Genomic DNA, 14,129 nt, shown 5'->3' with positions numbered 1-14,129 from the left:
AGTGGACTCTGGTGCAGGGCCCAAAATGTTGATCAAGTAATTTCTCAATGTTAGTAACTATATTGGTACTTCATTCATCACCACTCTCTTCATGACCAAACTACTGCAATATTGTTTCCTACCCTTTGCCTGGGGTAAAATCCAGAAGGGAAACAAGATGTTGGTTGTACTACAGGCAGTGAAAAACAGCGTGAAACCAACTGTTTGGATGGAGAATTTAAGGCTATCTTAGTCTGGAAAATAGAATTTACTGTTTGAGTAGCTTTAGACAAAGTACAGAAACTCCTCCTCTCTGAGGATTTCTAATTTCCGCGTTTCTCATTGCATAATATGATTCTTAGCTTTTGCTACTGTGTCTTAATTTTCAGCCCCTAGTCCCACGTTGCTTATGTCATCTCTTCAACTAAATTGGGATTTTTTTGGAAGTCTGTTTTGCTACTGATCCTGAATCTATTACTCTGATTATAATCTGACCTACAAATGTTTAACCATTTCAGAAATTCTTTTTTAGCATATAGTTCCATGGGACTTTTTGTATGGTTAAGGATCATTCACATGAATTAGTGGTTGCGGGATTGTGTCCCTATATAAGTGCACACAGAGACTCAAATAAAAGTCCTAAGAGGAGACTCCAGGGATTTAAGAAGCACAAAAATGTGGAGAGAAAGATGGAAAGACAAACAAAAATGCGGAAAGGGAGATTAAAGGATGCAAGCCCCTGAGGATTATGGGCTGGCTGCCCAGCACCTCCTCTGAGACCATTGCAAAAGGAGTATAGAGCAAATATGCTTGCGTGTTTCTGTAAGGAAACAAGCTGTAGGATAGTGCCAACACATGCTGGGTGAAATTCCCATTAAGTGGGATGCATACTGTGTCCCCTGAAGTTCATCCTGACTGAAGAGAGAAATATGTGAGAAGTATCTTAAGTTATCTTCCCAAGTACTGCACCAAACTACAGCTTGCTCAGTACTTACAGACCCTGGCTGTCTGGGAAGACACAAGTGCTGGAAATAAACTCGGGTCCTACTTCTGTAGTACATAGCATTTCTGTTAAACCACCACGCCAGGCCAAAGGACACCATTGCTTTCTGAACACAGTGGTTTGGTTATGCAGTTTTCATACTCTGTGCTTGCCTACTTTACATGAGAGTTTGGAAGAAAAAGAAAATAAAACCCCTGCATATCTACCAAAAGACCTTTAAGCAGTTCCTTTCCTGTCATTTCTACTACCACGACCATTTTGATTTTTGAAACTCTGTTACTTAAGAAAAGAATCATTTGCTAAGTATCCACTGTCCCTGCTTCCAAGGAAGAAACACAAGGGATCCGTTCCTGGAAAAAATAACTTTTCATTTAGATTTAAATGAGGGATTTAAAAACAAAATTCATGGAACTTTCTATTGAAAAAGAATTATTAAGCTATAATCATCTCTGCTTTACAGCATGTGCGAATGTTAGATTTTGCTGTCTATGACACTTTCCCAGGACATTTTTGAGAGGAGATGACGCATCTCCAGATGTCTTCCAGGAAATTTATTTTTAAATAAATAAAGCAAAAAATAGCTAACTGGTTCCAATCACTGCAAGGCTACAGTTACTGCTGGAATCCCCTATTAGGGAACTAGAAAAAGGTTACTCTTTCCGTTTTGTGAGGCTTGGGGGTTTGTGGTTTTTTTTTGCTTTACACATCAGTCTTAGTGTTATTCTGAACATATATCTGAAAGGCAGGAATTCTGCTTCAGCTTACTTATTTTCTGCTTTTCAGTATTCTCTGCCTCAAACAAACTTTTCCTCCCCTAGTATCTTACTTTAAACACAGCGAGAACAGCAGACCACTTCTTCCAAAGGTAGCTTCAAAACCACTCTCCAACTCTGCCAGAAAAAGATACAAGTGTACGTTTCTGGGTATCTTTTCCCCATCTCTGGTCAGATCAGGACACATTGCCATATCACAGTAATCACATTATACCATGTTTTAAGTCAAGCTATTTATTTAATTGAAGAATCACATTCTGTCATTTGAAGTGAATACTAAATTCACTGAAAAACACATTTTGGTCAGATCTGAAATTATTAATAAATTCTAAAAAACCAAGAATTTTTAGTTAAAAAAAAAAAAGGAGAAAATTTTAGAAGAGATCAGATGCTTCATTTTGATAACTTCAGAGTGAAACATTTTGTTTAGTAAAAATATTTTGTTTCAAGCTTTTAAAACATACTTTGACTTTTTGCGTTGTAAAGGTTTTTCTGTAATTCCAGAATTGATTAAAGAGTACAGATAACCCAAAATCAATGCAAAACAGTCATACATTTTTAATGTGATTTTAAATATGTATCTTATCCAAATCAACTTAGAATTCACGGCTAACTCATGAGTTAAACTATCAGAGTTCAAAATGGTAGGGAGACACCTTTGTATCAGCTGGCTGTAGATCTCAGCTCTGTGCTCTCCCAGGCTAGACGGGGAACAGCTGGTTGGGCAGGGAGCAATCTGAAAAGCTGCATGTTTCCTACACGCTGTCCCTTAGAAGCTAGGAGCTTTCGCTGTTACTGTATGGGAAATGGGGGATGGGACATCTGGAACAGGAGCAGGAAAACGCTGCCCCTGCACAGTCTACAAAGAGTTCACTTCATCTGCTGTCGTAGTTAGTCAGCAACTGAGGTTGTGCATCTTTGCTTTGGACTCTTGAATGCTTCTGGCTGTTCTTGCACTTACTGCTTTGTAAAAACCTGCTCCTTTGCACAGCCTCACGTCATCAGTTCAATTAGGTTGTACTTAATTTAGCTCTGTGATTTTGGTATTCATTTGTTTTTATTTAACTTCTCTCAGACTTACTTACCTTTGTATGTAAGAGTTGTTCACTCCCCTGTGATCCAGATCATGGCTTAGAGTTGCTATCAGCAAAGCCAGTGTTTCTAAGTCAGTCAGTTTGCTCTATATGTAAAGAGTAATACAAGAAGTGAGTTAGCTTTGTGATGGGGATTTATTTTGCACAATGTGTTTTCTATCTGCTGTCCTGTCTTTACCCACATAAGCAGATACAGTTCTGGCCCAAGGAGGACAAGGACATAGAATGGTATGCTGAGAATAAGGGGTATCTCTGAAGTTGTGATGCACAGTAATAATCATTCTCCATAGGCCTCAACGCAGTTTTCAGAGGGAACATCATCTAGCCCTATATATACTGATGAGAAAACTGATACCGAAGAAGAGGAAGTGACTTGCATAATGTCACCTGGCAGTGAAGAGAGCATGAGGAATTTTTTTGAATTCTGGCCCCATGACTTTTAGCTCAGCTCCTCTATTACCTCAAGGGAGTTGCAATAGCAAGCAAGCTATCAGAGATTGCTAGACCACACACAGAGCAAAACTACCACGTCCATTTCAGTATAGAAGGAATATGAAAGCCTTTGCCTTTGCCTCTTCCAGCACCTTTTGTCTTTTTTTTCAGTGAGACAAAGTTTATAGAGGAAGGGAATGCCTCTTCAATATTGGTATTGGGTTTTGGTCTACAAATAGGATTTATTTATTCTCTCAGAAGTGCTTACTGTAAAATAGTATACACCAACTAGTAACAATTGTCTGTAATCAAACTGAAGAAACATGCTAATTCAGAATGAACAGAAATCTTTTGTTTTCTTCAAGAATATAAAAACAAAACCTAAAAACATATTTTGGAAAAATCTTCAATCAATATCTTTCTTATTTTGGGTATCATCTAGCTCTTCAGTATTTGTAATGAAGAATGATAGGTTGTTCATTGAATTATTATGTGTCTTTTAAGTGGAAGGTTGAAACATTGTTCAAAAGCATTGAAATGAGCATTTAAATCTTTATTTCCGAAAAGTGTTCTATTGTTTGTCTAAAGCTGTACCCAACTCTGTGTTTGAACTTAAAAAAATTCCTATTGAGTATTATAAGGAAATACCCTGAAATAGGGTCAGTCCTTTTCTTCTCCACCTTTTTGACTTGCTTGTAGCATAAGCATTAACTTTAAAAAAGGACATAATCATGTATGTGCCTTATTTGAGATATTCCCATTGGGAACATCCATCTGATCATTTCCAGAGGATTTAATTGAAACTGGGTACATAACAACGTGACAACAATTTCACAAACCAAGCCCTTAAAGCCAGAAGTCTTCAGCAGAAATATTTTGATTTCACTAGCAATATCACGGAATGATGAACATCTTACTGACATGAGAATCAGAAATATGCACCATTATAGAATTTCTTTAACCAAAAGATTCTTAATGTAGAAACAGCAAAATGTACCTGAATTTTACCAGATTTTAAAGCAGCAAACATGCACTGCGCTGTATTAAAGGCATGTCTCCAATTGTGATAAGCAACATTTTTCCGATAATTTTTCTTTACACTTAAAATCCATCTGCAGAGAACCTTTAAGAAACAGCATCACATAGTTAACTGTAAATGTATTAGAAATCTATTCTTTTTATGAAAACAAATCTTTCTCTTATCCTGCTTGAAAACTGTCTTTCTTACAGAAAAAAAATTTCCTTTGAACTCAATTAAGTTCAAATATAACATACTTGTAACTGTGAACATAGATAAGAATATACTTACAGCCACTAGTTCAGCCTCTCATTGAGTATGTAATACTTGTGGGTTTGGGTTTTTATTACTAATAGCTAAATGTTAGTGTCGGATGGACTGCTGTTAATTCAGAAACTGAGTTATGTTGAGCTAACTGGGAGAAAAAAATCCTTCTTTGTAATGACATATTTGATAGAGAAAATTTATTTTTTTAATTACAGAGTTCTCTTAAGAGCTGTTTTAATAATGAACATGTGGCTTTTCCCTCATATCAGCTTGTCAAAAGACAAGCAGAATTGGACTTTGGAAAACAAGTAAGTATGATCGAAAGATAGCGATTACTATATTGCTGGGTAGTATTTTTTTATGCAGGAAGAAAGTATGTCCTGGATGTTTTACACAACAGTATTACAAATTGTGGGTTATACTTCAATTCTAAGAAAGTGAAAGGTATGAAGATCAGATAGTAATTTGATGTGTACTAGAACAGGTCCCTTGGTTTAAATGGATACAGAATACTGCTCCATGTTAAATACTGGCTGCGAATCTAGGCCTTGGTTTGTTCAAGAAAATTTTTAGTGTTCCTAGTGAAAGATGTTGTACTGACAGAAATGAAAATCCAGTATCATTCACCCACATAAACAATTCCACACAGACAAAAGCAGCAGTATTCTCTGCCTTTCCACTGTTAAAAAAGGAGTGCTAGGCTACTGCCAGTTTTCTTTAGCTCTGGTATGGAAAGTTGAAAGTGTAGCTTCAAAGCTGTCAATATTCTCTTGCTTCTATTGAGATGTGAAATTATTTGTCTATTGTCATGGTGTTATTTTGGTTTTGCAAATCCATTACAATTGTCCACCAGGAACTAGAAGCCCACCCATTACTGGGCTACCTGACTCCCTTTCTTCTGTTGGGACATATCCCTTAAGGAAGTACAAGTTCTTGGCCTTACTACAAAGGTGAAACTAAGTACTGGGATATTCAAGAGATCAGACTAGGTAATACAGTACTCTTCTCAGCCCTTAAACACTACTAATCTAAATTGGTCTATAAACTGGTGATCTAGAAAATAAATACCTGTTTTCTTTTAATAATTTGTTTGCCTATTAAGTCCTCTGAATTAGTCTTGCATTTTGACACTGAATTTTGGAAGTTTTGTTGAAAAATATATAAAGAAAAAATAAAGTATTTAAAAATGAAGGTTTTTACAAATAGAAATTGTGTGCATTGACTGGAAGAGGCCTAAGAGATTATCTAGTCTACCTCCAGGGCCAGGAGGAAAATAAGAATACCTGTCTAGATCACCTCTGACAGATGCATATCTACAACTAGATCTATTGGTAAAAACCTTCAGGGAAATTTCCACAGCCCACGAAAGTAATCTGTTTCAGTCTTTACTATCTCCATAACTATAAAGTTCCCCCTAAGCTCTAATTAATCTTTTGTGGGGGAAAGACTAAGCTAGTTACTTTTACTACCTTATATGGAAATAGAGAACAATATTACTGTCCTCTTTATAACAGTCTCTCACTTACTGAGAAGCTGCTATCACCTCCCTCCTCTCCCTCCTCAATACAATTTCTGGAGAAAACCAGCTTAATTCATTCAAACTTTGCTCAATCTCCTAAATTGTTATTTTTAAAAATTAATGTGTATCTCTGTGTGTCTCTTCAAATATGAGCTACAATATAATTACTCCATGAGTCTTAAATACACTCTGTCAGTAGAGAATGAAATTTGTCCCTTTTTGCTACTATGGCCCATTATTGACTTTTACACAGTTTCTGATACTAGTAGCTGTGAAATGTTTTTCTCTGTTACCACTAGCTGTTCTTTTGTTTACCATTTTTAATTTATTTATTTGACTGTTTTCATTAGTCTTTACATATTTATTCTTGCTGGTTTTGAAATATTGCCACACATTTTCATACTCATTTGAATTTTAACCAAGTCCTCTATCTCCACTCCCCAAATTGTCTAAAAGCGTTTTACAGTCCACTAACCAAATTATTAATCATTCAGTAGAACCAAACTGAGGACAAACCCCAGTACTGCCCATTTTATATACCTTCCTCGATGCTAACTACTCCAACACAGATTTCCAATTATATTTACTGTAGGCTCGTTTCACTATTCTCCTGATTTTCTAATAATTAAGTTGTCTCTTTATGTGAAGCAGCATTTGACAGCATTCATACCTCATGTTTCATTTGGAAATTTTGCACCAGGTTGAGGTCTGTGAACATTCGAATTGTACACAGTGTTGTTTCAAAATCTGATAGCTCAAAATCACTGAAGTTGAAGTCAGTTAGGTTGAGAGATTGTGCGGATGGTACTACAGCAGCCTAGAGAATAATAAGAGAACACAACTTAGCTCTAGGAAGGAGGAAGCATAACATAAATATCTGCATTTTCAACAGAGAAGTAGTGAGATACTAAATTTTACCTTCACATTATACTGAAACCTGATGATTACTTCTCATTTATCTTTCCTTAGCCCTTCTTGTTTAACATTACCTTATTTGCTTAGATTTAACACACACTTTTCCATAGATCAAGAGAGTAAGGAAAGGATTACCTGATCAGTCTGTCATCTAAATCATCTAAGACAAATTGTAACTAAGAATATGTATGAAATTGAGAGATTGAGAAAATAAGGCAGTGGAGTTATATGTTTGTTTTTATGGACGTGCAAACATCAAAATCTGTAATTGTTGTCATTTTTCTAAAAATGATGAGGAAGAGATGTCAGTAGAACAGAATTTCTAACAGAATCCACATTCAGCACTATGGGAGTCCGAACACATCCACAGGCAGAGCTTTCTCAGGGCTAGAAATCTGAAAAATTAGGGTTCACCTGTGATCAATAATCTTTAAAACCTTTGGACAATGTTTTTGATGTAATTTGAGTACAATCATAAACCTTCAATGTGAAATTTGAAATTATAAAGTAGACAAAAAAATCCAACTCTATACTTTTTAAAAATCTGTAACTTTTATTATCAGCAATATCTCCATGTATTATATGTATTACAACTCTATGTATTACAACTCTAGTTTTTCTGATTATAAAATTCAGAGTATACGTGTTGGTTGCCCTTCAAAATACAGATGTTAAGGTTGCTAACAAAATAAATGGTAAGTCTTACACTATAGAACAAAAATTAGTATAATTTTTTTCAGTAAAATAAAAGGTGGAGTTCTCAGTCTACTTCTTTACAGTTGTTTCACCTCAATATGAGTGTGGTTTAAAAGAAAATCATGTAAAACTGAAATGGTCAAAGAAATAAACCTATGTGTTTGTCTTCCTCTTTGTAATTCTAGGGGAAAACATTTCTCTAGCATGGGGAACTGTGTCTTAGAAGGCTGAGACACTGAAAAAAAGCATGTGTCATAATCTACAGTATTATTACATGTAGCATGCAAATCAGCTCTCCCTATAACTACGTCTACCGATCTTTGTTCCATATAAGTTTGCTGTTATCTTTCCTGTGTGTCAGAATCAGAAAGTCATGACAGATTATGAAAGATTATGTCAGAATCAGAAAGTCATGAAAGTATTTACACAGGAAAAAAATTCCAACATTCTTACACATTTCTTGTACCAGTAATTTTGTGTCCCTCAATTTGGATTCATGTGGTTGGTATTTCACCTATGAGCATATGAAAGAACCACCAGGCCTGTATGTTCAGTGGAAAATAATGCAACCATTCAGGAACTCTAATGACATAATTTTGAAAAACTGCAACTGCAGTCTGGTATTTCATGAGGAAAGGGGCTGGAAGGACACAGTAGGAGCTCAACAGAACACCTCATGCCTGTGTTCTGACTTAGACTCATTCATAATTTATCTTTCCCTTCCTTGATCTCCTGCCCTTGACAGCCACAACAGTAAGTTTCATTTTAGCTGAGACATAAAAAGCTGCATTCTATAGCTATTCAAGTGTTACTTAACTGGATTAGAGATTTCCTCTTTCACTTACTGAAGCCAGTAGAGCTATCTGCCCCGTTTTACAGCATGAAAGTTATTGAGCTATGGTCAGCTTCTGTAAGCACTGACCAAACTACAACCTCTTGCTCAATTTCTCCACCTCAGGAATATTGTAAGGAGCATGAAATAGTCAAGAAAAGAAGAAAATGTGCCAATTAATTCCCCTCTTTGCCTAACTGTGACTTTTTAATTACTATTGCTTACTATAGGCATTGTATTAATAGTAATTAGTAGTGAATAATTAATTAGTGACTCCATTTCATTACCTGGTTAAGTATAGAAAATAATTTTAAAAACTTGTCTTGTATTATGGTTGAAAAACCTATAGATAAAGCTTATAACTTCATTTCATACACCAAGGCATTACCTTCAAGGAAAGCCTCAAATACAAGAATAGTCCATTCTGGCATGCAGGAAGTCAAGCGAGCATGGTAAAAGGCCAGCATGGATGAACAGGGAATTCCTGAGGGAGCTCAAATGAAAAAATGAAGTACACAGAAGGAGGAAGTGGGGATGGGCTACCTGGGAAGAATATAGAGACACTACCAAAGTGTGCAGGGATGAAGATGGGAAAACGAAAGCTCAGCTTGAGTTGGAACTAGTGAGGGATGGGAACGGCAACAAAAATGGTTTATATAAATACATTGGCAGCAAAAGGAAGGCTAAGGAAAATGTGGGACCACTGTGGTAACTGAGTGGCAACTATAAACAGTTTTGCTTTGTTTCATTTGCTTTGTATGATAAAACACAGGGTGGAGACAGTATCTAGACTTAAAGGAGGTGACTGATACAATATGACATTCTGTAGTATGTGGAAATGATGATGAAAGTGAAAAATTTGACTACCTTTATCAATGCACAGAAACAGCAAATAGTTTCAGAAAAAAAATGGCAGAGGTTGATAGTTGCAACATTTAACTGTGTTCTACTTCGTGTGTACAAAGACAAAGGAAAAAAGGCAGCAATGATCCTGTATCTCAAAGGGTACGTGTTAACAACAGATATTTAAAGAGCAAGATTTGTCTCTTTTCCTTGTTTTAGGAATAAGGTTTTAATTGATTCAACTAAAAGACTGCAGTGCAGGAGTATTAACCATGTGACTGTACCACATGAGTAAGGGTCTGTAATCGCGTCTCATCATAGGGTAATTAAGAAGAAAACCAAGGCTATTGTCAGTAGGTTGAAATTCTGTCGGTAAGGTTTTGCTCCTCCATTCTAAACCTTTCAGGAGTCCACAAATTAAATGTATTTGAAAGCTACAGTTTTAAATTAGAGAAACCACTTGCTGATAATTCTGTTGTCACAAATTTTACTTGCACACTAGTAATTTCTGTTGCCAATGCCATGTCTCACTAATAAAGTATATATTAACTGTAATGATTCAAAGATAGTAAGCACAAGTATCAATTCCAGTATTATGCTATAAAGCTCAAGTCCTGTATCTATTTTGATATACCATTGATTCTGCTGAGTAACTTTGTGACAGCATGTGTCCTAGCTAGGGGAAAGCTCTTATACTAAATTTTACATTGTGTTTAGTTACAAAATAATAGAAAGAACTACATTTTTTTTTGTACTACAAAGCTGTACATCTGAAAAGACAAGAGCTTCTTTAGATTTTTAGAGAAGAAGAACCTAAACGTTCAAGGGCTAAGGAGTGCTCCATCCTCAAGGGTCAAGAAGGGCTTCCAAAACTAAATTGAGTTCTGTGATGCCCACCAAAATACTTGAGGATAACTTTTGCCTCATTGCTTTGTGAATTTATGGTCTTCATTGCTCCTAAAACCAATGGGAACTGCCATTAATACAGGTTCTGTCTCTCAGTTGGGGAAGTTATATGCTTTGTGGCCATCATTCATCAAGCTGGCTACTGGACTCCAGCTGAATTTTAACAGTTTGATTTTGCCCTCAGAAATTTGCAATTTGCAATTAACTGAGGAAAAAAAAACCCCCACATTTTTTCTCAGTGTTTATACTCCTATTTTTCAGCTTACTGTAAACATAGTCAGTATGTTTTTAATTTTTATGTACTTCTAAATTTTGGCAAAAAAAGTATTTAATAGTTTCTTCTTTTTACATTAATTTTGATTTTTCAAGCACAAAGCTGTTTGAGATCAACGTATAGAGGGACCTAAAATCGCCTTCCTGTCTGAGGCTACCATTCTGGTCAACTGCAGAACAAATTAAAAATTAACATCCTGTACTCCATACCTTGGTTAGGAAAATAGGTAGCTTTTGGCAAGGTCTTTTCTATCAGGGTGCTTGTACTCTAGAGTAAATTTCTATTCCTGTTCAGTTAGCACAAACTGGCTGATTCCATCCCTCTTCCTGGTTTCTGAGAAAAGAAGGTGAATGGAATGGGGTCTGTCACTGATAGTCCTCATTTATGGATTTGGGAAGATCTCAAGATTTTTATTTGAGTCACTTTGATCTTCTGCAAAGATGTATATACACCATCATGCACTAGCATGCTCAGGAGAGCTTATCCTATCTAGAACTATAATCAGAAGAGGTTTCTTGACTTGATTGCTAAGCAGGAAGAATCCCAACAATCATTAAAGGAAGCAGACAGTCTTTAAAATGTTGAAGACAATTTTTAAAAGTGTTTCTCTTGATTGTTATTCAAATTGAGAAAGGTTACAGAACATATTTTTTCATAGCAAAGAATATGTCAGCTTGTATGTTACCATTTTACTTTCTCTATAAGCATATTCATGTGACCGAATGCCAGGCTCAACCTATGTACAGACTAAGCCTCTCCTGAAGTCAGTAAGAACCATGTGCAAGATTGAAGACCAAATATTGGCTGTGGTTTTATTCTTAAACACATTATAAAAGAAGTAATTTCTCAATTTAGTAAACTTTCCTTTAGATTTGTAATGTTTTGACTCAGTTTTGACCATCTGTTTGGCTATCATGGACATCCGTGAGGTGAGCTAGCAATGAAGACAAGACAAACAGAAGCTTGGGTTATTTGGAAGTCAGGGACTGAGTGGTAGCCTAAGACATAACTAAGGCACTTGCAGAACCAGACGCAAAAATATAGATCATATACTAAATTAGGTGAATAGCAGACTGGAGACCATGGTAGTAGGTAGTAAAATCTTTTAACACAAAGAGACTCCACAAAGCAAGAAGTTATTTCGAGCAACTTTTACCATAATAGTAATAGCACTTCCACAATGCTTGGCATGTGAAAATCTCAAATTACTTCACACTCAGTAATTGAGGAAAAAAAAATCAAGGATCAGTGTTTTCTTTTGTGCAACAGACATCACAAATTTCATGTTGAAATCTAAGCTGCTCTCTGTTCTTGAGAAGAAAGAGGAATGACAACTATGAAGAAATTAAATCATTGGAATTTACAAAGAAAAGTAAACTGGAAAAAAGCAGAAGAGAACTACTTTCATAAAAGGCAACACAATTAGAAAGTCTATATGCCATAAGGGAAGTTTTGAGTAATGAAAGTGGTGGAATGTGGCACCAAAGATAGAAATTAAGCTTTCTAAAGAAAAGAATAATGCCTAAAGGAGCAATTTTAGGAATGGTCACTGAATTAGGTATCTTGTACACAAAAGCACAAAGAAGAAACCAAAAAATCAATGAGGTGGTTAGATCTATACTGCTGTATAAAACAGGACAGGGATCATTCTGTAGCAATGAAAATTAAGCTTTCTAAAGAAAAGAATAATGCCTAAAGGAGCAATTTTAGGAATGGTCACTGAATTAGGTATCTTGTACACAAAAGCACAAAGAAGAAACCAAAAAATCAATGAGGTGGTTAGATCTATACTGCTATTAAAACAGGACAGGGATCATTCTCTAGCAATGAGGTGAAATGCCACAAACTGATCTGTCCATACTACGTAGCACTTGGTCCGTGGTTTGCTTTGGGCTCCATGTGGTGCCCTGAAGTTGTAATATACCCTTATTTTTAGTGCCTGTTTTCTTTTTTCAGCTCAAATTATCTGAACTAATCTGACTGCTCTGTTAAAATTCAGAGTGATGGCTTCATAGCATGAAAATAAGGGTATTTGTTTCATGCCCTGGGATGTGACGTGAGGATATGTGGTATATCTGAGGGTGCAAAACCTGCTCAAATAGCGCTGCAAGACTGTAGGCTAGAGGAAGCCAAATCTGGTGCACTTATCCACTCTGCCTATTGGAGATGGCCTGTGCTGTGTGCCCTGCTACTATGCGCTCTGGTATCGCCTTAGAAAGTGGTGGCTGACATAGGCCGAGATTGTTCTAGGAAGCACGTGGACAGTTAAGCAGTAGAGGTGGACACTGGTTCAGTGCTAGGTTTATTGTGGTTCTGTTTTATTTAGCAGTAGGGATGTAACCACAGAGATTACAATGCAAGCCCTGAAGAGAAACCACAGGAGATGGCATTGCATGCTGGTCTTGTCAGCTTTATCGATGAGCAACAGCGTGGTAGGACTGAGGTTCAAAATCTGTGTGATGCTAACCATTCTAGAACTATCCTTAGTTTTGTGCCTTGTTCTGTGGCACCTTGCTTGTCCAGTCCAGTCCCATACTACCCAGCCTGTGGTACCCTATGTCTGCTTTCCTCTCCATCCCTCCCATTTTTTTTCGTACAGCAAGGGTGATGCTATTTCCCCAAAATGTCTGCTCCAACAGAGAGAACTGGAGAGACTAAGCACAGGCTGTGCTTTGAACTACACTTGAAATCATAGCTATAGTTATTCCTTAGGCAGTGGTTTCTAAAAACAGAATTAAACATGAGCGGAATAGGACACTGTACAGAAAAGTAACCATAAAAATAAAAAAATTGTTGCATTCACAATTAAATAGAGAATTTCTGTGTAAGGCCATAAAGCTGCACCCATACTTGGGATGCTTGAAAGGTACCAAAGATATAAAATATACAACATTCAGACTTAGCTGCAGAAAGAAGAGTTCTCAACATTTTGCTTCTGAAATACTTCATCATTGTGAGTTGATACTAACATTGCATCAGCTGTTACTGTCCCTTAAACTCATGAGAAAGGCAGTCAGTATACTTCTGGTTCTCCTGTAATTGCAGCTCTCTGGCCAACCTGTGTCTCTCATTGTAGGCATTGTAATGTTTCCCTTTTATGTGATGTATTGATTCAACTCAGGAACCGATTAATTTAAGCTTCACTGTAATTTTTATTTCTGGAAGATGCGCTTCTGCATGTTTAGGGATCACATCTGTGTAAAGGATGACTGCCCTTTGTTCTATTAATGGAATATTTCTAAAGTAATAGTAAAAAATTCAATTACCGCTGTTACCTGCAGCTCCCTCGTTTCCTCCTCAGCAGCAGAAGCATGGTATGAGAGAACCTACAGAAAGACAAAAGCAGCCCTTATAGAAACAAAGGAGCAATGTGATAGAAAGGTATTTTTCCTAAAGCAGAATTTTCACCTTGCAGTTGTACTGCATTGCATTGCATTGCATTTGCTGATAAAATCTAGTGTCCATGCAGGGCCTGCACTGGTATTAAGGGAGCCCTCTGAAAGCATATGGGGCGATATCTGCAGCTTTCACAAATCTCCCACAGCACAGAATCTTCTTGAGATAATTAGGCCAAGAAA

The 14,129-nt window shown here is 36.6% G+C and overlaps 1 protein-coding gene across 2 annotated transcripts in view; it reads right to left on the bottom strand.

Annotated features, from left to right (window-relative positions):
• PDE5A (phosphodiesterase 5A, cGMP-specific) overlaps positions 1-14,129 on the bottom strand; it is a 58,875-nt gene that overhangs the window by 8,264 nt on the left and 36,482 nt on the right. For both annotated transcript variants that reach the window (XM_009582625.1, XM_009582624.1), the window contains exons 11-14: positions 13,818-13,877; positions 6,756-6,902; positions 4,279-4,404; positions 2,841-2,935 (exon numbers count right to left, since the gene is read on the bottom strand). In XM_009582625.1, the coding sequence (XP_009580920.1) occupies positions 2,841-2,935; positions 4,279-4,404; positions 6,756-6,902; positions 13,818-13,877 (428 nt within the window). The remainder of the gene's footprint in view (positions 1-2,840; positions 2,936-4,278; positions 4,405-6,755; positions 6,903-13,817; positions 13,878-14,129) is intronic.

This window comes from Fulmarus glacialis, unplaced genomic scaffold (genome assembly GCF_000690835.1).
Source record: "Fulmarus glacialis isolate BGI_N327 unplaced genomic scaffold, ASM69083v1 scaffold39217, whole genome shotgun sequence".
NCBI lineage: Eukaryota > Metazoa > Chordata > Aves > Procellariiformes > Procellariidae > Fulmarus > Fulmarus glacialis.
This window is presented reverse-complemented; position numbering and strand designations above follow the sequence as displayed.